Below are 27,914 nucleotides of genomic sequence, written 5' to 3' on the forward strand. Positions count from 1 at the left end.
GAAAACCCCAACAACCAGCAAGGTTTTGTGAGCTGCTTCGCTTTCGTCTAGGTCTGTGATGGTTTGAGTCTGACAATCAACAGGTTAGTGTTTGACTTCGTGTGCTGTAGTTACACGCATGCTCGCATTAAGTAGGGTGTAATATCTTCAGATACATTATTCGTCTTCTTTGCTCTAGTTAACCAATTATCTACATCAGGTTTGATTTTCAGCGTCTTAGCTAATTAGCATTGTGTTAGCCGAGTTAAGGTTGAACCATAGTTTTTGAGTTGTATGCGTGCACAAGTGGGGTGTTTTTAAGCTGAAAATGGTCTTTATGTTTTTTTCAGACGTATAGCGACAATCCATGTTGTGCTCAACTCTACCACACATTCATTTTAAATGTGGCGGTTTGCATCAATGCTGAAGTGACGACGTGGGAGGCGCAGTAACGAGCCAGTTGAAGCTACATGCATATTTTTTTTTTTACAATAACTTCTTTTGAAGTGATAATACATGCAGTAATATAGCAGTATTACACAACTGCGCTACAAAAAATAGGTTTAGGCAATTTTGAACAGTAGTAAATTGGAAAACCTCAGCTACGTATCAATTGTACAGTCAGTTACCATGGCAACAGCTCTTAATCTCAAACGCTAGCTAAACGCCTGATAAAAAAAATCCCGGCGACCTCAACTAACGCTGTCTACTACAGGTTCTCTGCTTTATCGTAATCTCGTAAAAAGCAGCTTACTCACGATACCTTATCGTTAAAGGAATCCTCTGTGTAAGGTATGACTCAAAGAATGTCGTTAGCATGACAGCTAAGTTCTGCTGTCATCCAACACCGCGATGAAGTACTCGATGTTGCGTATTGCCTTCTGATATATGCACTCGATTATTATAGAGTAAACGTGCGAAAGCCACCTAATTCTGTATGTCGGTGGTTGCATTATACCTTATAATAAGCGACGCTGTAGTGCTTAGTACTGTTTCAAGGGCTTCTAATCCGCTTTGAACGTCTTATTTTAGGGATGGGAGTGTCGGCTGTGGTTGACCTCCAGATGAGTGGCAGGTAGCGACAGGTGCTAAAGTAATGTTTTAGTGCCATATACAATGAAGAAGATATTCAGCTTCACTAAAAAGAAAAAACACCCGTCCGACACCCCAGACAGTGCAAGCAGGCTTTCTGTTGGCTATGAAGTGAAAGACAAGGACCTCGGGAAGGTTCACAAGGCTGCCTTAGCGGGTGATTTGGCAAAGCTGAAGCAGTTGGCTAAGAAGAATGATGTCAATCAACTTGACAAGGAGAACAGGTAAGTGGGGATGAAAACACTAATAAATATTTTTGCATTTTCTGGATTTTGGCACTCACTTAAATGTTAGCATAACGCTGCCAGCTGCACCCATACATGACACTGCCTTTTTTTCTTTTCCACTTATGTGTCAAGGTAGGATCTAGTTACCATCTACAATTAGTAGGTGTCAGAAGGAAGTGAGTGAATTGAAAATGAATGTAGTTTGGCCTGAAGAAACAGCCAACCAAAGTTGTAAAACACCTATAATCTTGGTAAGGTCTGTTAGAACAACAGTGCTTGCATATGTAACACTCTTTTTATTACTGTTGCAGAACCGCACTGCATATTGCCTGTGCTAGTGGTCATGTCGAGGTGGTACACTTCCTCGTTGAGAGCAAAGCCAAGCTTAACCTATGTGACAATCAAAATAGATCTGCCTTAATGAAGGTAATCTTGGATGATGGCGCTTCAAGTTGGTGACTCTTAATAAATTGTAAAAATTAATTTTTCCTCACGTCTTGTTTTGGCCCGTTAATGTTAATTCTCATCTAATAACAGGCAGTTCAGGGCCAGCATGACAACTGTGTGAGCATACTGCTGGAAAATCATGCTGACCCTAATCTGATGGACATCAATGGCAATACGGCACTACATTTAGCGGCAAACATCCCATCCGTCCCCACTGCTGTCCTGCTGCTGCAACATGGGGCTCAAATCAATTCCCAGAACAAGGTGGCTTTTTTCTTTCTGTCCCCTACTTTGCAGTTTGTCTGCTTTAGGGTGAACATCAGGATACTCTTGAGTGCGTATGGAAAGCACTGTCCAGTGGGCAAGAATTTTAACTGTGATTTTAACTGTAATCTATATTTTAGGAGGGTTTCACGCCTTTGATAGTAGCAGTGCGAGAGAACCATATTGAGATGGCTCAGTTTCTCCTCAAGGAGACTGCTGATGTGAATTCTGTGGATCAAGATCAAAGGTTAAGCGATGACACCTTTGTGATTCACTTTGGATTATGTTAATGTGTGTTACTCATTATTTGGCATGGTTGAACATGTTGCTGCAATTGATTTTTACCTGCAGGTCCCCATTAATGATAGCTGCTGGAAATGGTGAAGTCTGTATGGTAAAGCTGCTCCTGCAGTTTGATGCAGATACCACACTAAAGGATACCAAAGGATGTTCAGCTGATAACTATGCAGGAATAAATGGGCATCACTCGTAAGCACACTTTTTCTAAAGAATATGTCTTTGTGCTTGTATATGGGTATTTCTTCTGTAATTTATACATTTATGTTGGATTTTAATACAGAAATGAAAGAAACTAAATAGCCAAAGCCCACAAATGGGTTGTAATAATTTATTTTTGATGTTATTTTATTTTAATAATTTATTATTGTTTCTCCTTAACTCTTAATTTGCTAAAGTTTCTCAGCAGTCATGACGTTATGACATTTTAGGTCTCTCCTCTCTTTTTGTCAGTTGTTCCCACCTAATCATAGAACATGATACCCAGCGTTCGGACAGGGCCTCCCTATCACATCAAGACCTGAGCAAGAAGAAGAAAAAAATGCTGAGCGCTCCTTCCCAAGATCTTGAAGCAGGCTTCTCTTTGGGAGGACCAGCCACTGACAGAGATGGTATGCAATTTATTTTATCACATCAAAGCGACTGAAAATCATTATTTTCATGTCTATTAATAATTGACTTTGGTCATTTTACTTATTCCTCATGCATTACCTCTTGACTGGCTCTAGAGCATGGAGCAGATGAAGCAGGGAAAGGTATTGCTTTCCTTAGCTAGACTTTGTTAGCAAAATCTGTCTGTTTTTTGTCCCCTTTTTAAAACCATTAACAGCTATGGGGATGATTATTAAATATAGGGAAATTTGTTTTGGAAATGCAATTTTTCCTGCTGCCTCTTAGGCTCGATTAAAAAATAAAATAGCAATACAGTGACAGCAAATATTTTAATAAATACAGGGACACTAACACTAACTAGGTTAGCCCATAAATTTCACTTTCTCACATCGCAGTTTCATGACTTTTCATGTTAGCTAGTATCAATGAAGAACAAAAACTCACTGGGGCAAATTAGAGGGATAACTGAATGATAATACATCTGCTGACACTGTTATGTGGTGAATAAATATATATATAATTTGTGTGTGTGTGTGTGTGTGTGCCAACATTTAAATCTTCTAAAGATTTCACCATTAAAAAGTTGTCTTATTGAAATATTACTTCAATAATTTGTTTCAGATCAGGCTGAGCTGAAAATATGTTTTCCTGCTTTCTTGCAGATTTTGAAGATAATTCTCAGTCAGAGTCACTAAGTCGGTGAGCTAATTTCTTAATGCTGTCTACAGTTTATACTTACAGCCGACTTCCTTGCTATGACCATTTTCTTCCTCCTCCTCTTCTTTAGTGTTTCAAAAAGGGCTGCAGATGATTGGCCATCATCAGATGATGATGATGAATCTGTTTTAATTGAAAAGGTTGGAACTACTCATTCTTCTTTTATATTGTATTATTGTAATTTTGCCCTGACTTTCATTTAATTTTCTGACTTGCAGAAACCTCTGAAAGTTGACCTCAGCAAAATAATTGCATCTAAAAAGGGAGAAGGTACCAAGAATCTTTCAGCCTTTTTTAATCCATAGTTTGTAGTTTTAGGTAGTAACCTTCTATCCCTCTTTGTCCAGTAGCTTCGGCACGAGCTGACACATCGTTGAGTGGCTCAGACTCTGAGCCAGAAAGTGAAAATAGAGTTCAGAGAATCCCATCCCTCCCAAAGGCTTTGTCATCCAGCAAAAGTCTTCAGCATCCAGTAGATCCCACTCCTATTACCTTCCTTACCAGTGCATCCCACATGACTTCCACTGCGCTTCCACACTACAGAAAGGTGAAAAATTTCTGTTGAACCTTTGTTACATGCTTGTGTCTGACAGATTTTTGTCTTTTTCCCTAAAATCTTAAAAGAAGCTGGCTGTGCAGCTGAACAGGGGAAAAGAAAACACTCTGAACAACCTCTAGGTACTAAATCAAGACCATTGTCTCAAGAAAGAAGTTCAGATGCAGATGACTCTGAAGAGGAGGATGGCGAAGAAGAGGGAGAGGAAGACGATGAAGAGGATGAAGAAGAGGAGTCTAATGAAGAGGAAGAAGATGATGAAGAAAGTGATGAAGGGGAAGAGGAGGAGGACGAGGAAGAAGAAGAAATAGAAGAAGAAGAAGAAGAAGGCTCTGAAGAGGAGGATCAGGAGGATGATAGCAACTGCGTGGCTAGCACTACAGAATTTAAAGCCCCTCAGATCACACATGATACTGGCATCACTTCAAAGAGTGAAACATTTCCTGGAGTTGTACGTGAGAGTGCAGATACCTCAGAGAAAAATACCAAAACAAAGACTTTAAGCACCAACCTCATGCACCCCGCTGGGACATCGAGCTTTGTTACTCCAGCCACATTACATATAGTGGAGGATTGCGTTGTGTCAGCCATAAGAGTAGAATCTAAGTTTTCAGATGAAGATGACAGCCTCGGAAAGAAATATTTGAGTTCATCGGATCAAAATGTAATTTCAGGCCAGGATTCAACACGACATTGTCTAGAAACTCATTCATCAGGCGAGGATATGAAGGAATGTGAGAGAGACACAGAAAAGGATGATGAAGACTCATGGGGCAATAAACAGAATCGTGGTGATATGGAGTGGAATGACAGTGATAATGAGGAGGACAAACATTTGCTTGCTAATCAAACAAATGTATTACCTGAAGTTGGCATAAAAAATACAGACAGTACTTCTGATGGTAAAGATGATTGTGGATCGCACAACAAAGTTTCCACAGGAGTGAAACTTAGGTCCTCATGGGGATCTTCATTAGAGGACAGTGATATTGACATACCTGAGGTAAGCAATGAGGTTTTTGATCAGAAAAGCACTGTTCAAGCACCAGAAGCATCATTATTGCATTTAAAAAACACATTGCTCCAGTCAAATGAAGAACATCCAGATAGACCATGGGATCCTTCATCACCAGTTGCATCTCCAAAATGTTTTACACTTAAGGAGGTTATAGACAACCACAAGTCACTGTCTGGTCTAGGTCCACAAACCTCTTCTCAGTCCAGAAACCAAGCAGTTGTAGATGAATCAGAGTGGGATTCCTCTGAAAATAAAGACCAAAATGATTTTGGCACTAACTCTAATTGTGAAGTGGTGTCACCAGTTTCCAAAGCAAATGAGACCGGAGAGATGCAATTAGAGTCTAAGGAAGAAGAGGTCAGAGAAAGTATTGAGAAAGAGTCAGATGACCCCTCACCAGTACTTTCATTGGCACTGGATGATGAAAACCAACTTTTGGGGAATGATGAAGTTGAAGAAGATGAAAGCTGTTGGGATGATGAAGATGAAAGCAATGGCTCAGAAAAGCAAGAGAAAATTGCAATGAATGACAGTGATGTTTTACACAGTGAGGATATTCTGAAGATACCCGGCTCAACCAAGCTGTTGTCTCCAAAATTGAAGTCCACAGCTACAGTACACAAGAAGGTGGCAGAAGACGCTAAAAGGGATAATCACCATGATGAAGATGGTGAATTGGTTCCTCAGTCAGTTATCGGTGAAAATGATATGCTTGCAGAAAATGTTGAACTGGAAGAAGAAAAGCTGGAGGTTGTTAAGAAATACAGTGTCCACAAAGATGATGAGACGAGTGAAGACTCTGACAGCAAGATCCAGAAGCTGCAGTACGATTTTGTCAATGCTACAGTTAAAATGTCCACAGTAGGAGACGATTCTGATAAAACTGTTGATGGAGGCCTTTGTGAAGGTATCGATGCAGATGATGAGCATGAAGCTAGATTAACTGCATACGTTCCATTTAAAAACCAAACTAGAGTGTTGTCAGAGGAGATTAATGAAAAACCAATAAAGGAAAAGACATTTTCATGCCCACCCATCAAACATCAAACCACAGCTTGTCGGCACAGTGATTCAGATGTGAACACATTTTCAGATGAAGCACTACCTCAGACTGACATTGATGACGTTGATGTAGACTCACCTGATGAGGCAGAAAACATATACATGATATGCTCTGGCATTCAGGTAAAATGGGAATATTTTTACTTGTGTTTGTCTCATTTAGTTTGGCTATTAATAGTCTGTCCTCTATAGCTAGGCCAAGACCTTTAAGACAGTTATATTTACGTCCTTGTTCCTAGCTTAGCTTGTATGTATATCAAAGGTGACCTGTGGATGCATACTCACAGAAAATGGGATTTACCATGCACAGTTTTGAATATTTCCATTTTTTCCTGCACACAGAAGGAAGATTCCACTGAGGATGAGGAAGAGGATGAGGGTGATGATGACAAAGAGGGGGAACAAGAGGAGGAGGAAGAAGGAGACGAATCAGCTGAGAATGATCAGCTTGAAGAAAGTGGAGAGTCTTGTGACGCCAATTCGCCTGCTCCTGCGGCCGAAGTTTCTAAAGAGAAGAAGAGGGGTAAGGAGGAGTTACTTTCTACAGAACCAGCAAATGCTCATACAGGAGTTAACAATACTAAAAACCATTGTGCAGAAGTGCTTATTGTAAGTGACTGTTGGATCGGTCGGAGGGTAGCTCTGTAATTGCTATTAATGTCTAATGTGAGTGTGGCTGTACTGTGCCTAGAACTCCGCCATGGCAATAAAACACCAGTCTACCAAAGATCAAAGACCTTATAGAAGCAAATCTGTAGTATAATCAGTCAGATCTGATTAAACTCCTCAAAACTGACACAATCTTTATTGTTGCAGGATTCTCCGATAGATTTCAATTCAGGATTCTTTTAGTGCCAGTCTCTCTCATGCCTGGGAAACTACTAGTGACTTCAAAGGCCACAGCATATGACTCACAAAATTTTCATACTTATTAGTGAACCCATGTGAGGGGACAATTTATAAATACTTTGTCATAGGTTAGAGGCCATCATTTATAAACTTCACGCTCTCTTTTTTAAAAGCTTTTCAAAGCATCATATTCTAGTGACCCATAGATATAGAGGAACCCCACGACGTAACGGTTCTACCATATCTCCTCACTAAATATATAAAGGCTAATTTACGCTATAGAGCCCTGCTCTTAAGAACTGACAGAGGTGTAACACTGCCTGTGAAGCTGAATTTATGAAATAAGTGCTTAAAATTAAAGTTTTTAAAACATGTTTAGCGCCATATTGTATCAGTACAGAATGGTACATCACTGGGTTGTTTGGTTGGTTGTGGTCAATAGACATATTAGTTTGTGTTAGCTAACTAGTAACAGAACCAGTAACCCAGGGGAGTATAAGGAGACTAAAACTAAAAATCAGTTTAAGGGGATCACCTTTGTGCTGCCCCTGGCTCCAACAATGAGTTTTATGTTAAAGTCAAGGATACTGTTCACTTTCACTGTCTGCCTTTTTAAGCAGGAGGTGGTTCCTTGTTGCTTGGCTAGCTGCATTGAAACGGGATGATCCACCTGTTAACCTAATGATGCTTTGTATCAAGCAATAAAAATCCTTGAAGTTTTCACCGTAAAATCCCGTACAAAATAAAAATGAGAGACTTAATCCATGACCTCTACATGTCTTTGCTTTAAAGCACATTATTAACAACTATCTGGACATTACAAAGTTTGCTCAATGAAAATGTCACCTCTCACAAAATACCTAATGAATAGAAAAAAATAGACAGTGTTTATATTGGCAACCTATTTTAAATACTTCAATTAAAAAAATTTCATTTATTTAAAAATGCTTTGCATTTTAGCTGTAGTGCGGTACAATTGAATGTTGCAGTCCAGTAATGTAGCACTGTCCACCAGCTATAACTCAAAAGTGAGATGCAGAGCTGCAAAGCTGTCACTCTTGCCAGACATGGTGTGTAAGAGACAGGCACCCCAGGGGGTTTGCCACTTTGAGCACAAAGAGGATGTAACATAGGCCAGCAGGTGAGCACTAATCACTGTTAGCCTAGTTCACAAGCAGGCCTTCTATAATTACTGGACATTAGTAGACGGATGTAAGCTAAACAGGTAAAAGAGTTTTAAGTCATGACCTTTACTTATTTCTTTGTTTCTTTTTTAGACACTATTTTGGCATCTTTTTCAGTCTAAAGTATGTATGGTTAATGGGAACTGTAATAGGATTAGTAGGATTCAGTAGATGCAGTAGCTAACTTGTCAGTAATTTGTCACGATTATTAATTGATTTTATTAACAGAAACACTTTTTATTGCACTTTCATGTAAATGTAACTCTGCTTTCACATCCTTGTGCTAAATTCCTGCTAATGTACAAATCTTTGCATCAAAATTCACTGTTTGTCTTAGAAGAAAAAAAAAACTTAAAACAGTTAAATCAAACAGTTAAATCAACAGGGTTTCACTTTTACATTATGCTACATTCCTTTTAGTTACAACTTAATGAAATGAAGGTGTTGAAATAGGGTCTCCTAAATACCATCACTTAGAAGCCAATACAGACTTTTTCTCTAGTCACTGTACCTGCATGGCAAATGTGAATGAAACTTGTTACAAAGTACATGACAGGTGTGAGATTCATACAATACAGGTATTTTCAATTTGAAAAAATAACCCTGTGTGGGGGCAACATCTTTTGTCCAGTAAGCTGAATATTTCCCAGAACCTTCATTACTCACTGTCTGTACTGGACAAATGTTTGGTGTTTGCGTTGGTGATTTTGGTGCGCCTTTGTGATCTGGACGAATATGCGGACGTGTTGCACAGGCTCACTTTGTTGACGACCTCTGAGTTGGTGTTGGGAGATTCACGTCAGCAGCCATTGCATTCTTTTCCTTGGCCTTCATGTATTAGTCATGCTAGAGTTAGTGGTGCGTGTTCAGGTGGCTGAATGAGTTACTTCTGTTGCTTTGCAGCACAGACAGAAGTGAGCACTCTTTGCGTATGATTTCATCTTGGTTATAATCTTGTGCTAAATTCAATGTGTTTCTAAACAACAGATGATGATCTTCAGCTTCTACTGTGGCAGACATTAGAAATTTGCAGTGTTTTAACATACTGTTCCTTGTTGAAGAAACCTCAGGCTGTGCGGCGCAGCAAAAAGCTGTAATTGACAAATGGTCAGGTGCTAATTTAAGGTGTACTTGATTTGCTTTACTTTGGTACAGCACGCATTTCCACTATTGTCTGATGAGATTCATGTTATTATGAGAGGCTAAAAATCTTGTATCTCATTCCTGGCTGAATAAAGGATGCATGGAAAAACAAAAACCCTTCCACATTGCAGTTTTAAAGAACATTTTTGCCATCATTTAGTCAGTTATTTGTTTAGCAATGCTCCACTTCTTCACAAAGTTTACCTTAAATAATCAGCCTAGCAAATTTGTTTTGTATAATTTTGTGGACAAACAAAACAACACTTAAACTATAGCTGTAATTACTAGACCCAGGATATGAAATAAGCTGTACTTAAAAGACTTTTTTCGTCCTGTTGCTAACCATCACTCTTAATGTTCTAAACAGATTTCCTGTCTGAGCTGGGTCTAGAGGGGGGTGAGGATGACCAGAGTTCATGGAGCTCTGAGGTACAGTAAAGATAAAGTTTTAAATGACATGCAGGATCCAATGTTTGCCAACCTGATTCTCACAGACCAGCCTCATTTTTCAGTCCCACTCAGAAAACCTGAATTTTGACGAGCAGAAACGAGGATTAAATAGTCAGAATGAAGGAGAGAGAGAAGAGATTAAAAAGAGTAAGTCTACTTTGTAAATTCCTTTATTTGTTTTGGATTTTTTTTTTCATATCATTTCAAGCACCATTTCATGCTGCAGAAACAGTGAGACTTTATTTGATCGTAAGTATAGAAAAGTGTGCTTTACTTTGTACATTTTCTCTGTCAGTTCTGGTTCAAGCTTTAATATGATGTGGAATGTGCAGTGCAATATAACTTGTGTCAATCAAAAAGCCTCCAACATTTTTTTTTTTTACATTTCTTTTGTAGACTTGTTATATTTTCCCTCATTTGTAAGAGGGGATAGAGGCAATAAGATGGCAGTGCTAGAGCCTCGGAGGAGTGTAGGCAGGCCAAGAGTCAGCCAGGGAGGGGGTATGAATATCTTGATTTATAGGTCAGAGGATCAGCATGCAAACCATACCAGAGGCCTGAACTTCACCTCATGATCACAATAATAGAATGCATGCAGTATACTGTACTTCATCCTGCCTGCTGCCCATAAACCCTATTTTGCCAGATTAAGTGGCCCCCAGGGTTGCACTAAGCTTGCTTGTTTTCCACAAGATTTTGGCTTAAATGTTATTCATATTGGCTGATGCTGAACTTGTTACCCAATGAAACTGTGCTGGGAGTTGAAATGCTTTTCTAAAGGCTAAGCATGTGTGTTCATACTAATTAACAATGAGCTCATTTGCATGGGAATGCTTTTTACAGAGTTCTGGCAAACTCATCCAGCTTCATCAATGTTGTTCGATTTTTCATAGACGTTGTGTTTTGGCAAATGTAAGTAAGTCATCTTGCCTCTTACAGTTGCCAGCAGCAGTAATGACGATCTTGAAGGTGAACCTGCTGATCAGTACAATAAAGTACAGAAAGAGGTAGGTTAAGCATTTTATTTTATAAAAAATAATATTATCTGTAATTCAGTTAAGTAAAATAATAATATTTTCCCTTTGTACTAGACCGAGAGGGAAAAATGGGCACCACCTAAGGTTTTGAGGAAGCCTGAAGGCGATGTCAGCCGAAAGACAGGTGAATTTATTCAAAATCAAATGAAATAATTTGTTACTGTGAAAACCTTTTTGATTTTTATCACCATGCTTTGCTCCGCTTTTCTAGATGTAATGGAAGAGCTTGGTCTGGGTGATGTTGATGATCTGGAAGGTAAGCTGTAACAAGGATTTTTAGATGATACATTGTAGAGTTTACTGAAAACGAAATAGTGTAATATGGAAAGCAAAGGTTCCATGGATCATAAAAGCAATAACTGGACTCAAGTTACAGTAACATATTTTTAGAACATTCTTGCATCAGATTTTGCTCCCTTTTCTCACTCCAGGCTCTCTCCTTTTTCTCCCATCTCTATCTAAGAGAACCATATAAGTCAAGCATAGCATCAAAAAACCTTGTCCCACCAAATTTGTAACCATTTGCATCATTACATATATGCTGCCTGCAGTTGTGCTGCACACCATCAGAAACTTTTTTTTAGGCTTGTGTTTAATACTGAGTTTTCTATCTTTTATTTTTCTCATTAAACCTTTTTAAGCTCAAAAAGCAGGTCAGTAAAGATAAATTAAGAAACTAAATAGCCATAAAAACAGTTTTGTAGCTGTGATTTCTTCCCTGAGACCCCAGTAGTAGTTTGGTGTAACAGCCCACCTCTGATCTTTTCCATTGCTGTGCATCAGTGTTCTCCCAGTGTAAACTCTAGTCTTCAGCAACAGATTAGGCTCATTTGGTTGAACTGATATAAAGCTTCCTGCATTAATTTGACAGATGCATCGGACTGGGATTCAGCCAGTACTGCCAGTATGGGAGCCCTGTGTGGTCACAGGGTTGCGTCCCCTGTAGTTGAGAAAATTCCAGAGTGCTCCAGTTCATCTGATAAGGACCAGGACAAAGATGATGTTGCCACAGCAACACTGACGCATCAGAAGAGCATCAGCCCAGACAAGAGACTGCCCAGCACACCCTCTCAAGCTGTTCCTCAGCCCCAACCTCGTACGCGGAAGACGGTCCCTCAGAAACTAGAGAGTGAAGAAGGTAACGCATAGCAAGAACTTTGATGTTCTTTCTTAAACATTGACTTGTTGTTATTATTATGATGATTATTATTATCATCTTTATTATTCACATGAATAATAATGATTAAAAAAGATATATTCCTAACCTATTTTTGGTGGTTTGCCTCTTTTATTTGTTCTAATTCAGAATCTGATTGGGAAACCGAAAACATAACATCTCGCAAAACAGCTGAAAATGACAATCCACTACAAAATATGGCTGAGCCTCAAGCAACGGTTAAACCAAGTAAGGTTCTTTGGTCTTTTTAGCCTTACCTTTTTATGAACTTGTGCCCTTTGCTTTGTCTGATGTCTCTGTTTCTTTATTAGGGTCTGCTGACCCCTCACTGATGGAGAAAGACAGTGAAATCATCACAGAATTTGAAGGGCAGCAACAAAAGGTGAGAAATAGTGGTAAAATGGCCATCCCTACTAAGTATTTCTCTTGATTTATTTTTGTTTCAGACATGGAAAATAAAACGTACCAAGGCATTCCTAATCAAAGGAATAAACAGCACAAAATGATATGTTCTGGTAAATTTGTTCACACATATTTATGACATTGCTTCATCATTAGATCATTTGTAATTCTGGTAGACAAAATAAACATGTTAACACCATTGGGCTGGCCTCAAATAAACCTCAAAATTACATCATGATATTTCAAGAAAAATCTAAATATTTTTTAAACCAAAATTAATGTTTTATTGATGTTTGCAGCATTTATAAGTGTAAGTCAATAAAGAGCATTTTCCATTCTTTTTATTTTATTTTATTTATTTTTTTATTTTTTTTTACTGTGGATAACACTGTGGATCTGTTGAATGAAGTTGCCAGCCGCAAACGCATTATAGTGCAATAGCAGTGACACAGTATCATATCCAGTGACACAGCATAAATGTAATGTACAAAAGTAGTCTAGGTAGTGTTTTCCCTGGACATGTAGGGTAAAAGTACAAAAAAACTTGTATTACCTTGTAACTCATCAGGAGCTACTCAGTATTGTCACATTTTGGGTCAAATTTTTTAAGCAGCTGCTTAAAGCCCTCAATTTCCTCCATGTAACCACATCTGGCATTTCAATCATTTTGCTTCTTGCCACATGGAGTGCATCTACTGAGTTCTCCATCAATACTTGGTGGAGTCTTTGTTTACACTCCATCAGCTGCTGGTATCTATTCCTTTGTGGTGCGTATTTGGCTCATGTTGAAAAACAAGTTATTTCTACATTTAGCAGCAGCAGTTTAAAAAAGTATAAGTGCTATGTTTTGTCAGAGGTTGTTGAAGTATCTCCCACATGCAGCTGTTTCTCTATAGCTACACTAGGGAACATAAATGTATGATGCTATTGCAATGATATGCAAAATGACATTTTTATATCTCATAAAAACATACTGGAATTATCATGGACAAATAAAATGACACAACCCCAAAAATGGAATTTATCCTATACTCTAAAGAAAGACCACTGCCTCTTTCAAGCTTGCAGGTGGCACACACATTATTATGTCTGACATCCTGATTTGAGCTGCTGATTCTATTTGACTGCATATGGTTTCCTGACAGCTTTAATATGTTTACTACTGGCATATTTACCATGCCAGAAATCACTCATTTCAGTCTAAAAAGGGTCAGTCAATATATCAAGTATGTTTTTTAATAATCATGTAAGTATATTTTTATGAACTTTTATGAAATAAGTATTTTCTATGATGAAAATATAGGAAGACGAATGAGAATGCACTGTTGCCTGAATATTTTCTCGAATATTTTATCAAGTCTCGGTTTTTGCATTTTTGTCTTGTCTGTTCTTTGTTTTATGTCCACTCATGCCATCAAAGGAGAAAGATGATGCAGTAGATAGAAGTGAGTTAGATCTAAATAAATCTGACAATAGAAAAAAGGATAACGAGTTTAGAGATCAGAGCAGTGCTGGAGAAAGCGGTGGTGTGCCATGGGAAAAACGTTATGAGAAGCTCTGGGTAGAGGTGGAGAAAAGAGAGGTAAAGTCCACCTTCAAGAGTGTTGCTGGTGAATTAAAAGAAAAGTTTGGAGAACTGTTTAAATCAAGACATGACATTAGAGAAGAACAGGCCACAGCTGGCTCCGCCTCTGCAGAGGAAGATTCAAGTGATGAAGAAGATGGGGAAGTCATTGAGCGTCCTACTGCGAGAGCAAGAAGCACTGCCCTTATCACCATACCTGAGCAGAGAGAGTCTGGACCAGAGGACTCTGCAGCTGAATCGAATGTAAACTCCTTATGCGAGGACAGGATGAAGGAGCAACCAGCTTGTGATGGCACCGTCACAAGCCGTGCTGATTTACGTCAAACTGAGGAGAATACTGCAAGTTCAGAAGACGATCTCAACGAATTTGGTATAAGTCAGCCTCCCTTCAGATGTTCAGCACCTGTTCCCGGTGTTTCTGGTGAAAAGTTGGAAGAGGACATGGAAAAGTTTAAACTTGAGGTAGGGATGCTGAAGGTTGTCTTCCTCGATATGGAGAAAGAAAAAGCCCAACTTCAGAAAGAGGTAGAGGATGGCCGCCCCATCCATAATTCCTTTTGTCCGCCTCGCTTTCTCTTTTTCTCATGTCATTCATATACTTCATTTCCTTCTTTTACTCACCTGTTTCCAAGGGCTCAAAGTGGCCGTTCATCATAGGTGTGTGTGCATATGTGTTTGGGGGGGCTGTAAGATTTTCCATGTCATATATGTTGTCTGTAGATCTCATTTCAAGTAGAAGTGAGGTTGCATGTTTCTCAGTGAATATTTGTGTCTTTAACACACCTTAAAAAAGGTAGAATTGAAGATTTGTTTGAAATTCATTTTCAGTACACCCACCCATCTGGTACCATTTTGTCGATTGTCCTTCTTGATTGCACTTTGACATTACACAAAGGGCAGTCTTGTGTTTTCTTTTGTCATGTCTAGCTTTCTGCTTTGCATGAGTTTTGCATGTATTGTTACATTGGTGTTGTATGAATTCTCTGTTTTTAGGTTTTGTATGAGGTTTGAATAAATAGAGGCCTTCTTGGCTCTAAAAAGAATCACTATAGTGATGATATAAATGTGTTGTTGTTTATTGTCTTTTTATGCATGCAATGCTTCAGTTTTTCTTTGTGCTTGTCTTTATTAAGAGGTATGAGGATTGTATTTTGGTCAGCCTTTTGAGTTAGTTAGTTTTTCTGTGGAAACTGATACGAACTTTAACTCTTTATTTAAAGTTGATGACATTTTCTCATTTTAGTTTCCAAGCATTGCAGTGCATGGAAAATATGTCCTTGTAATTACATTAAAGGTGTTAGGTCTCCAAAGGGAAGGGTGGCACTAAATTATGTATGACAAAGTGAACAAGTACCAACTCCAAAATGGATCTTAAAAGGCTGGACCAAACCTGTTACAGTTAGAGTAAATGTCTAAAGGCCAGCTATCAAATATTTACCTTTTTTTCCTCAGATTGGAGAAGGGAGAACAGAAATCGAGGTTGAGGTACAAAAATCAAGTACTTCCCAGGTTACTAGTGGAATAGCATTGGAGGAAACTGGTATGGGGAAACCTGAGACCAGCTTAGGATGCATGTCAAATCAAGCTGAAGCACTTGACCAGGAGCAGCAGCCCGAGGCCGCCATGAGGTATGTGCAGTTTGCTTTGTAGATTCACAGTTATCGTCAGTAGATGTTAATGATTGCTCCCTTTATTTCAAAGCAACACGTGCACAATCTTCTAATCAGATGTTGGGCTTTTGATATTTTTTTTTCTTTTAACAGAGAGAGTCCAGTTTTAATTTGTTTTTGTTTTGTGATGTCTCAATGTTTTTTTTTCGTTTCTTTTCCATTAAAAATTTATACATTGTTGCATTTAAAAAGCCACATGTTGCTGATTATCAGATTTATTGCTCTCTGTAGCACCAACAGGGCTCCAGTGCAATTGCATCTCCCAGTCCAGCTAACCTGCATTAGCAACAAACAAGAGAAGCAAGCTGTAGTGGAGACTTTACAGTCAGAGTTGGTCCGAGGGGCCCGGGGCAGCAGAGCCCCTCAGACCAACACACATATTAATGGAGATCCTCTCTGTGTGTTTGACGATGGCACTTTAAGTGAAGTGTCGGATGATGAAGGAAGGTATATATACAGTATGCCCTCATATGTATCAGTTCTACCTCTCTGTCACTAACCCGTAAGGTATGTTCAGACTGAACGCAAAATAAATTATACACGCAGCACAAATCTGTATATAGCCAGAGGAAAGTATTGAATAGGTTTGATATGTCAAATATTCAGTCTAGGTGCAGAAACTGAAGGTTTTTTGGATGGTTTTTGTAAAACTTGCACTACTTAATATAATAAACCTTGTATATTTGTACATTTTATACAAGAAACATAAAAATAAAAAGGAGAGGCACGTTATTATTGACACGTTATAAGATCATGTTTGAGCATTAATGATTTGTTAGAAATAAACCCAGATAATTTTGTATCACTGAAGTGGTAAAATTTGCTTGAATAAAAAAACCCAGGTGACAAACATTTTGCCTTAAGTCTGAGCAAAGCTTTACAATGTTGGATCTTGCTGATGATTAGCATGCATTTGTTCTTTATTCTTTTCACTCTTTAAACTAACTGCTACCTTCCTATAACTGGATCGTATACTGCATTATACCAAATACACTTCCAATAACTTGTCTCAGAATTAAGGAACATCCACATTATTTTTCTGAATGACATGATTTTCTTCTTCTTTGCGTTGCTTCGCTCAGTTTGGCAGCCAGTGGACCAAAGAAAGATAAGGTAAGACACCAGTTCATACCTTGAAATGAAAGTTTGAACACAGTGAACAGAAAATGAGAGAAAGAAAATAAAAATCCTTATACACAGAACCCTTGTACATAAACTGATGCTAAATGTGAAAAACAAGTAACAATAATGTTACTTATTGTTTTGATATTCAGGACCGTGAAGAGGTGGGAATGGCAGAAGATTTTGATGAACTCACTCAGTCCTCAGACACAGCCACAGATGATACTGATTCACCCGCTACAGGCTACAGTCACGCCTCCCTCCTCATTAAGAAACTTGACTCAGCTACTTTGGGTACTGATTCACCTTTTTCCACACATAAGTTAACTAATAAGTCTTGCTTTTTAGGAGTTTGTGACACAAGTTGTTTATATGTAACCTACCTTTGAAAGCAAGACCTTCTGTGTGCCGTGAACATAATGAAACTCCCATCCAGCCTCCATCTGCTGTGTGTCACAGACTCAACATGTGTAGTGAAGCTGCAGAACATTTTCCATGAATATGAGCGCTCCATCAAGAAGGGAAAGGATCGGCATAAGTACTTGACTGATAAAGTGGTCCTGCTGGAAACTGAGAGACGAGACTTGAAGAGCTCTTTGGAGGACATTAAAGATACCAAGTCTGCCATGGAGCGGGTGCAGTTGGAATTACAGACTGAAGTTACAAATCTCAAGTAATAAATAAGTCCATTTATTTTATTTTATTTATTTTCAAAAAACTGGAGCACTCTGTAGCCATTGCTTTACAGCTTCCTATCTACTGTTTTGCCCCTTTCAGCTTTTCAGAATAAATTTAGACTCAATTAATTGGTCAGTGCTAGAGGTGGGTTTTAATAATGGATTTTCTGATTTAAAATCGATTTTAGCTTAAATAACGCAATATCAATTCATTAAATCTGAATCTTTTTTAAATATAAATCTATTTTCCCCAACACTCAGACTCTCAGGTTAAACCTAACAAAACTATGTCAACAACCACCAAACAGCTGAAACAGTAAATGAGAGCAGGAATCTGCAAAAAGATGTAAATACAAAGCGCGCACCCAATGCATCAAAACCAGTGAGATGTCAGCTTTCTCACCTGACGGGACGCCCCGTACACAGACATGCTGTCGGTGCTGGACGCCGACATCTGACAGATTCTGATGCTGCAGGTTTTGTCGCTCTCTGACTAAAATTCACTGAATCAGCAGCAAAAGAAGAACAAAACTACGCTTCACATTTCGCTTCACGTAAACATCATCGTCAATTCCTTCTTTTGCTGTTTTGGCACAGCTCTTTCTCTCTCTGTGTAATTTAAGGACAGTTTACCATCTCAAATTTTTGTTTTCTGCATTATTCGCTTGCTTTTTGCCCACCAGTCTACTGTTGTTTACAGCACTGTCAGCCGCAGTTTTTTTTTTTATTTTTAATTTATTTATTTATTTAAATGACTTCTGATAAGACTGTCTGAGGCAAAGTTGAATCGAATCGTGGACTGAATCGGGACCTTGTGAATCAGAATCGAATTAATTCTAGAAATCAGTAACAATACCCAGTCCTAGTCAGTGCCATCTCAGCTCATGGGGTTGCTGACAGAGAAACAAACCCCCCCACACACACACTTTTTTCCATCCAGATAATCACCTACAGAAAAATATAAATCACCTTCATTGGCATGTAAAGAAGCATTTTAATAAACTTTCATAAACGTCCAATGTAAATTAAAAACAAACAAACAAACAAAACAAAAACAAAACTGGTGTTGAGGCAATATTGTACCACAATTGAATTGTATAAGGCACACAAGGCAGGCGAGGTTCAAAGTCAGGATCAGATTGTATACTACATGCTAAGGGTGAACTTCAGCAGGTAGTCTTGACCATAGAACAACATGAACAGCTTTGTCGATCTTTTTAATGTTCTTACTGTTTATTTTGATAATACTGACTTGAACTTTATGACTGACACATTGTGCAGATTTCAGCTGAAACAAGAACAGGAGAATCACCGCCACACCACCATGAAGTACAGTACCGCTGCCGATAAGATGAGGAGGATGGATGAGGAACATCAGAAAGAAATTCAGGAAATGCAGAAGGTTCACATGAACCTCGAGCTAGAGATTAAAAGACTCGTTAACAACATGAAACAGGTAAATTTCTTAAATTCCTTTTTTTTGTGTGAAAGTAAAACTGTGAAAATGTGTTTTTTATTTTATTATAATTATTGTATTGTATTTACTACCGTTGTCATTGTATTAACTGTTTAAGCCATAATTCAATCATGTGAAAAAAAAAAGTACACACTGTTTCAGGTTTGACATATCAGGATATAGCAAACATGAATTTGTCCTTACAAGGTTTTAAAATTAGTATTAAATATCTAATTAAAAAACAACACATGACATATTGCACCATATTATTATTTATTTAGGCGGTAAATTGTGAGCGGTAGTTCTTAGTATTTCTTTTGTTTTAGTTTTGTTTCAGATCTACTTTTATTTTCACATGATTATGTAATTGGCATGGTATTATTTTTAATACTAATTAATAACATTTTTTTTAAATTAATGTTGATGTAATAATGACTTTCAGTATTTTACGTTATTGGTGTATTTATTTATTGTCTGACACGTCATCTGTCTAGCTTGAACAGGCCCACAATGAGACGCAGAGACTGCTGGCTCAGGAGCGCAGTGCACGCACCCTTCAGGAGAATCTTCTGAGCAGCCATCTGAGGAAGAACCAGGAGATAGAGGAGGAAAACAAAAGAAACATGATCAAAAGCAGTGAAGTAATCATCATTTTAGAACTTTTTTTTTGTTGCCTTTAGGTTTTGAAAATTTAGTTTAAATGTCTTAAGGATTTAAAAAAATTTCAATTTTTAATACATTTGGAAATCCTGACGTCCACAGGTCTTATCTCAGCTCACTGAAGCCAGTGACAGGGAGCGAGAGTTACTGCAGCAGACCGCTTCCTTACAGGAGCAGCTCACCCTCCTGAAGACAGACTTTGAGCGTTTGCAGACTCAAAGCCGTCTGAACGAGAGCCACCTTACAGAGGCGAGGGAGATACTGAAAGAAGAGCTTGAAGAGGTACGACGGGAATCCCAGCTTAACAATGAAACCATGGCCCAAGTTGTGTTCAACTGCAAAAACCAGGTTACAACCCTTAAATCTGAACTGGCAATAACAACGTCCCGTCTGGAAAACGAACGTCAGATTCGCGAAAAACTGGAGGAGGAGGTTGAATTGAGTCGTGCTCGTCTGGCTGCAGCTGTAAAGGATGCCGAGCTTTGTCTCGCATCTAAGTCAGAAACTGAGAAGGCTCTGCTCCGGGAGAAAGAGGAACTTCAGCGTCTCAAAGACAGATTCACTGGTTAGTTGGACCATCAATATCACCAAGCAACAGAATTTTATAAATCAGATTTTTTTTTAAAACACACACTTAGTCAACTAGGCAAGTATTTTATGCTTTCTGTCAGACTCATTCTGTTCCTGGAACCATGTGAACCACTCTTATGGCACACCCGTTTGCAATAGCAGAATATGAATATGTCAGGTTTTATTTAGAGACAGCTGTTTCAATTAATCTACACCAGTTATAGGATTCGCTCACTAGGTATTTTGAATTTGTCTCTTGGATTTATTCCTAAAGGTGAATCAGCCAGTCAGCGTGAGGAAGTCAGTAGCCTGTCCCAGAAGTTGGCCACGGCAGAGTCCCACGCAAACAGCATGGAAAATGAAGTTCATCGTAACACCATGCAGCTGACGGAGAAGTGCGTACTGCTGGAAGTTCTACAGCGGGAAAAGGACCAGGCAGTCGCTCGTGTCAAGGAGCTAGAAAAGGCTCTGCAGACTCACAGGGAGGAGGTCAGCTGTAACAAAGCACGTCAAGAAGCTACACAAGAGCGGCTAGTTCAAGCGCAGAGTGAAGCCATGTTACTAAGACAACAGCTAGAAGAGGCCCAAAACAAAGGTGCTGCAAAGGAGCGTGCTGTGACAGATGCCCAAGAGCGCTTTAGTGACATTTTGTCCAAGCTGCGCTCTGACTGTGAAGAGAGGGTACAGTTACTGGAGGACAGAAATAAGGAGCTCGCCAGTAAGGCGGTGGATCTCCGCGATCAGGTCTACAAGTTGGAGGAAGACAAGAATGAAAGAGAGGTAAGACTGAGAATAAGAAAGATTACCTTACTGCTTCTCCAGAACCACTTTTAGCCTTTCTTCCACATATCATTTAAAGCATCCCTTCAAAACCTCCCTTTCTCTGAATTCTGCGTGCACAGACTAGTCTGAGGCAGCTGCAGCAGGAACTCGCCGACTCACTCAAAAAGTTGTCAATGAGCGAAGCCTCTCTGGAGGTTAACACGCGCTATCGCAATGACCTGGAGGAAGAGAAGACTCGGCTGCTCAAAGACCTGGACAGACTCAAAGGAAAGGTATTAGTGGGAAATGAGGCCAACTCAACTTTGACTTAAATTAGATGGTTTATTATCTATATTTTTAGGGTATAGGGCAATGGTGTGGTAATGCTGATGATGTGGATGTGGTTTCTGTCATGCAGCTAGAGGAAAGTGAGGATGAGTATGTACAGGCAGAGAGACGTATTAACAGCCTAAAGAGCAGTTTGGAAGAAAGGGAAAAGGAACTCTCCACTGCTGCTCAGAAACTCCAGGAGGCGCTGTCTACTTCAGCTGCTTCTGACACCACGATCAAACAGCTGGAGGATGCTGTGCAGAGGTACCTACCAACACATGTTATCCAGATATACATTTGAGTTTTCAGTAGATACCACATATACAAACATTAAATATAACATAGTTGGTATTATAGAACAAGCCAACCTTATCACACATAAATAAATATATATTATAATTTAATCAGCCATATCTTTTATGTCAGGCTGGAGATTGAGAATGCCAGACTAGAAGCTGCTGCGAAGCAACAGTCCAACAAAATTGATGCACTGCAGAAAGGAGCTCAGGAAGCTGCCGCGGTGAGTAGTCAAAGTCCTGACACACACAGGGTGTTCATAATTTGCCATATCTACTAGTTTTTGCAGTGGATCATTATTGTATTTTAAGGTTTGCAATCTTTTTCCAGCTATCTGGCTGCTCACCTGGAGGAGGGGTTGGTATTGTGGATGTAGACTTAGCTTTTCCTGTGTGGGATTACATTTTATAGTTTCCAAAATAATATAAGTAATGAAATCAGACTGTATTTGGATGAAGTTTTTTTGGTGCTTAATGAGGATTCCTGCTACACCAGGAATCCAAAAATAAGCAAATAGAGAAGAAATATCTTTGGTTTTGTTGAGTTCTTCTTGTTGTCTGAAAAACAAATGCTAATGCAAAATGTTCTCACTTTACTCTGATCTCGGTGTGTGGGGTTTTCCACTCTGTGTATTCTTGGGTTGCATGGTGCATGTTACTTCCTTTAGTTTTCTCCTTTCCAAAATAATGAAGAAAAGTGTAACAGCGTCACTAAAAAACCAAAATCCATCGTTAGTGTCCATTTAAGAAGCTTTTCTCATTTCTGTAGGTTCGAAGTCACTTGGAGGACATGGTTACGAACCTCCAAAGCAGTAAGATGACCTTGGAAGACCAACTGAATAGAGAGGTTGGTGGCATATTCTGTTTCCTCACTATTAAAACAGTTGCTTTCAATTTCTTACTCTATTCCTCTTTTAAAGCCTTTATGTACGTACGTACAGGAGCTCCCATCTAAAAATTTCCTGTTTAATAGATATATATATTTTTTGTCTTTTTTATTTCTTCAGGTCCAGAAGCAGAGCTTGCTCTCTCACACAGCCCAGGACTCTCGGGCCTTGTGGGAGGAGGAGCTAAAGGGCCGCTCTAAGTTGGGAGTACGATTGGCAGAACTTGAAAAGGAAAAAGGAGAACTGAACAGCCTGGTCAGCAAGCTTACACCTCTGTACACAGCCTAATGTTATGAAAACTGAGATCTAGGACTCGTGAGTTATCTGGCTGTTGTTTGTGTTGCAGATGGAGATCGAAAAGAAGAAAGCCAAGAAAATAGCAGAGCAGAAGAAAGCTGTTGATACTCGTCTGGATCAGGAGATAAAGAGAAACACGGAGCTTCAAAAAGAAATGTACAGGTGACCCCTAACTTTCTCCTCATGCCTTCCTTACCTTTGGCAGTGCCTTGTTGTGCTGTTTAGGTACACCTAGGATCCAGTAGATTGCAGCCTTTCCTTGCTTTTGTGACTGTGGTGCACCAGTGTCTGTATCCGGAGTAAGGATGTGCTTTTTTTTTTTAATTTCCAGACAAAATTTTTGTTTATAACAAGACTTTCTCTTTAACTGATGATTTATGATTTGTATTTGAGTTTGTATTAAACATCTCTGTTTTTTGTGGGATACAGTTACCTTAACTTTGTTGTATGATAACTGGCCTGATTTTAAAAAAGAAAATCACAACTTAAATGACTTACTAATGAAGTTTATGCTTTAATTGATGTTTGTAGTCATTTTCAGTTTTAGGTCAGATCATTGGATTGGTTTGTTTTGATAAATGCTTTGTCTTTATTTCTCTATGTGAAATTGACTTTGTGTTTATGGATTTAAGGCTGCGAACCTTATTGAAGACTGCAAAAAAGAAAGTGCGAGATCAAGATGCTGGAGGTGCTGAGTTTGGCTCTCCTATGAGCAGCATGCGGATGGATCTGGGCAGACACACTGAGGGGCACTTTGGGCGAATGAAAGACAGGGTTTGTCCATCTGACACAGCAGATTTAAACCTTTCCAGTATTACCCAATATCTTACAGAATGTGCTATGGCTCTAGCGTCAGTCTCCTACATGTAGCTTTATACATCAGCTGTCAAACATTGGCCTCAAGCATTCCCTTTGTCCTCAGGTGGACGATTTGCAGGTGCAGTTGGAGAAGGAAGCATCTCTTCGCAGACAGCTAGAGAAGGTGAACGAGGAGCTCAAGGATCAGGTGACTTCCTTGAAGAGCATGAGCCACAGTAATGATTTGCTTGAGAGGAGTAAGAGGCAGTTGGAGGAAGAGGTACTGGACCTAAGACGCCGAATGGAGACTGCTCAGGTTGAGCAGAGCCACGTGGAGCAGTACCGCCGCGATGCAGAGGAAAGGGCTCGGCAAGAAGTACAACAGAAGCTGGAGCAGGTTAACCTGTTCCTCCAGGTACCAAGCTACAGCATGCGCAACACATATACAAAAAACCTAAAATAAATACATTTTAAAAATGAGCATAATACAATTAGAATGAGTGATAATGATAATGTAGCTGGTGTGTGAATGACATATGTACATGGTTTCTGTGATTACTGTCCTGTCCTGTCCATTGTAACCAGTTTCCATAAAAAGTGAAACTCTATGCAAATAAAGAATGATATAGTTATTATTTAATATATATTATTTAATCATATATTTAATTAAAAATAGTAAAAAGACATGGCCTAGAGATCTGATTTTATGTTTTTGTTCCAGTCCCAGGCTGCATCACAGGAAGCTCTCGATCAGATTAAAGCTGCCAATGAAGCTAGCCTGCGCTCTCAGCTGGAGCAGCGAATCCGGGAGCTGGAGGGGGAATTGGGCCGGGCCCGCACTTCCCAGCAGGAAAGCGTTAACCAACGCGAGTCCACACGCACAGAGCTTGAGAGATTCCGCCAACTATATACAGAAGAACTGCACCTACGCAAGTCTCTGGCTGCTAAATTAGAGAGGTCAGAACATCTTACCAGATGTTCCATGTGATACTTTCAAAATCAGTGCTTGTGTCTAAAGCTGAATATGTCATTAAATCAGTAGATGCAGTCAGCTGGTGTGATCAGGCAGGGAGTTTGAATTTGTTGTTTTCCATCCGCAGGGCCAACAGTCGGCTTGCAGAAGCCAATTCCAAGTTGCTCAAAGAACGCAGCAGGTCACTGATCACAAATGGCAGCCTTGGAGCGCCATCACTTGACTTTAGCTCTTTGGCTTCACCAGCCAACTATGGAGCCTCACTTGGGCCCCTCAACAGGAATCTTGGTCTGGGATTCTCTCTCCTCAACCCTGTGGCTGAGGGACAGAACAGCAGGGTGGAGGACTACTTAGCCAAGGTCGGCATTAATCTGCGCGCTCACTCACTCATGACGATTGCAGGAAATTGTTTTTTTCTGTAGACTAGTTATCTATATTGAGCCAATTTATTTTCATAGTAATGGCATCCATGGTGTTATTTTGTAACTAGCGGCATTCAGAAATGTTGCTTTTTCCCATGTTAGTGTGTTGTTATGTTGTCATAACTGCAGAGAACATCTCTGGCTGTTTAGGTGTTTTATCTCAAGTATTTTAGATTGAGAGAAAACATTCATATAGATCTAAAGCTATTTTAATTTTTTTCTTTTCTCCTCCTTTCTGTCCTTTTCCTCCTCTTGCACAGTTTCTGTCTCTAGCTACTATGAAAGTACTTTACATCTAATCTTCTTTTATTTCTCACTGTTTTAGCTTCTAGCTCAAAAGTCTGTCTCTCACCTCTCCTCTCTTCAAAAAGACTCATAATAAGGTGTGTAGATGTGTTTAGCTCAGTCCAGTTGGCTACTGTTTTCCTCTATCTTGCTCATGGGATTACTATGGTTCTTTTTCCCAGCAAACATTAATGTTTGGGATCAGCACAGGGGGAAATGGATTTTAAAAAAACATCAAATCCGCTGAGATTTCTGTCTCTGTCCCTTACCCAGTTAAGGGTTATTTGGAAAGGTAAAAGAAAATTAAGGTATTTATAAATACCTTAATATAAAATATGTTATGTTATGTCAAATGTAAGTATTTTTTTATAGCATTAAAATAATAAAACAAAAAATATTACCAGGGTTAATGGTTAACTATAAAAATGTGTTGGGGTTTCAAAAATGTGAAGAAAAAAATTACTAAAAAAAAAAAATCATAGAAATCGTTTAATTTGACCTGTGAGCTGTGACTGTGTAGTAAGTCAGTATGCCAGCAGACATCTTAAACGTCTTTGCTTTCAGTGGACTTCTCTTTGCTCTTTATTTGTTTAGTAGATTAGAGATAATGTGGCTCTTTGTTTCATACTCGTATAATATTATATGAGTATATTTTGCTTTGAAACCCAAATGATCTGTATTTATCATACAGCGCCTTATTCCAAGCATGTGATAAAGGACAGAAACAGCCGATTAAGATACAAAGAATCATAAAGATCATGATCAAATGAAAAATCACTCACAATAAGATGTGCCAATTTGTTGTCTGACACAACAACACACTAACTATTGTATTTGCATTCTGATGAGGTAGGACAGGCATAAATATTACCAGCATATATCCAACCCTGGTCAGTATAAAACAAAGATGTAGCCCCTGGGTCAGAAAAATTAAGCCAATTAAGAAGTGCCTTAAATTCTATCTAAAGGCTACAAGATGGCGATAGCGTGCCGTTTCTCAATTCCCTCCCTCCTCATCACATTCGTATTTTTGCAAAATGTTGAGAATCCAGTGGTTGGCGTCACAGAAGCTACATCAGTCTTTTTTTTAAATAAAAAAAAAAAAAAATTATACGAAGTATGGATACGAGAACTTAAAGGTTTTATGTGCTTTTGACTTTCAGGCTACAAAAAAGTAGCCAAAAAGCTTCATTTAATTAAAAAAAATTTGTTGTTTAAATTTATAATTTACTCTTTGTATCATTGATATCAATATTATTACACAGCACTGCACTTAAAGCACCAGTCACACAAGCACAGACAACAGTTAGTGGCCACCATGGGGGGAAAATGTTTGCTCTCCAACAGCTTTGAGATGTTAGAGGATCAGCTGTGTGACTGCGGCTGAAGGTGCAGCTTGCATGGTTGGCATGTTCTGCTGTGTTTCATTTACGTGTACTGACTTTCTTGCAGTGTTTTTCCACTATTTAATGTTTGTAATATTGAATCATTGTGCAAAATGTTATTCATGTGTCTGCTGTTTCTTAAAATGTCTTAATACTTAATGTTAAGACCATATTTATTTTCTAACTACAGCTTTCTCTTTTTTCAGATGCAGAGTGAGTTGGATAGAAGCATAACAAAGGAATTAAACAATGGTGAGCGCTGTGAAACTAGAGAGATGACAAAAGCACAGTGGCATTGTCTCTTATGAACCAGAACCTGCATGTAGATGTAACTGTGATCTGTCTTTGGTCCTCAGCCACAGCAGAGCTGGATGTTGCCTCCGCCCGTATGTCACCTGTGGGATCTCCCAGAAGGGAGTTGGACCCAGTTAGCAGAGCAACGCAACAGTACTTGGAGGTACTGAAGAAGAACAGTATGATCTGACTGTCATCTCGTTTCAATCAGACACATTATTTCAGCCAATAAAAACACCTGAATGTTGTAAATCTCTTCTCAGTCCTCTTTTATAGAAACATAAATAATGCACATTGCACTTAACACCTCAGGATCAAAGGACGAGTCATATATGTGATAAGATTTATATATCTTGAAGCATGAAAAGTATTTGAAACACAGTTTAGTTTTTATTTTGTTTGTGCATATTTTGGCATTCATAAGTGTGTATTTGCAAATGTGCTTGTAAGCATGATTAAGATATTTGCCATGATATTACATTTTTGGTACATGCCATCAAATGGTGCAATATCTCTCTTATTTTAGTGCTGTGTTTATTTTATTTATTCTTTTTTCTTTTTTTAATGAACGCGATATACTTGAACAAGACGAGCTGGAATACTCTCCGGTTATAGAAACAGGGTCACTACGCTTCAGCTTTTTGTTGGCTTGTTTTTAAAAGTCACTAAGAGTAAGCTTTTTCCCGTTACTTGTATATGTTGTAACAAAGATGGAATAACTAATGTATAGAGATCATATTCTGTCTAAAGATGTTCACGTAATATTTTGTAATTGGAGCGACTGTGTAGTATTTTTGTGAACTATTATTAAAAATCTTCCCAGTTTACAGTGTTATGAATCATTTCATTCAAATGCTGTCAGACCCTTAAGCAGTACTGCAAATCATTTTCTTTGCTTATGATTCTGAACTGGTAATATTTTAGCTTTTTGG

The 27,914-nt window shown here is 38.8% G+C and overlaps 1 protein-coding gene across 3 annotated transcripts; it reads left to right on the forward strand.

The window, feature by feature from the left end:
• On the forward strand, positions 1-27,809 carry LOC102781217 (alanine and arginine rich domain containing protein). Of its 3 annotated transcripts, XM_087843282.1 has the most exons (45): positions 1-83; positions 330-1,295; positions 1,610-1,724; positions 1,836-2,009; positions 2,150-2,256; positions 2,361-2,498; positions 2,760-2,917; positions 3,035-3,061; positions 3,581-3,617; positions 3,706-3,775; positions 3,854-3,905; positions 4,263-6,394; positions 6,614-6,794; positions 9,815-9,876; positions 9,960-10,044; positions 10,294-10,398; positions 10,837-10,904; positions 10,989-11,058; positions 11,146-11,190; positions 11,806-12,072; positions 12,241-12,339; positions 12,423-12,493; positions 13,934-14,560; positions 15,551-15,726; positions 16,000-16,215; positions 16,851-16,881; positions 17,043-17,184; positions 17,350-17,563; positions 18,849-19,023; positions 19,518-19,664; positions 19,786-20,248; positions 20,528-21,033; positions 21,156-21,308; positions 21,434-21,609; positions 21,772-21,865; positions 21,973-21,999; positions 22,411-22,488; positions 22,649-22,783; positions 22,875-22,987; positions 23,458-23,599; positions 23,748-24,038; positions 24,345-24,580; positions 24,724-24,955; positions 26,895-26,940; positions 27,045-27,809. In XM_087843282.1, the coding sequence occupies exons 2-45, from the start codon at positions 1,096-1,098 to the stop codon at positions 27,170-27,172; spliced, it is 8,811 nt and encodes a 2,936-aa protein (XP_087699408.1). In that variant the 5' UTR covers positions 1-83; positions 330-1,095; the 3' UTR covers positions 27,173-27,809. The 3 variants fall into 3 exon arrangements, with proteins under 3 accessions (XP_087699408.1, XP_087699406.1, XP_087699407.1); XM_087843280.1 differs by lacking the exons at positions 4,263-6,394; positions 21,973-21,999 and adding an exon at positions 3,983-4,182; XM_087843281.1 differs by lacking the exons at positions 4,263-6,394; positions 21,973-21,999 and adding an exon at positions 3,986-4,182.
• The last annotated feature ends 105 nt before the right edge of the window (positions 27,810-27,914 follow it).

Source organism: Neolamprologus brichardi, chromosome 7 (assembly GCF_056152115.1).
Source record: "Neolamprologus brichardi isolate AB-2024 chromosome 7, ASM5615211v1, whole genome shotgun sequence".
NCBI lineage: Eukaryota > Metazoa > Chordata > Actinopteri > Cichliformes > Cichlidae > Neolamprologus > Neolamprologus brichardi.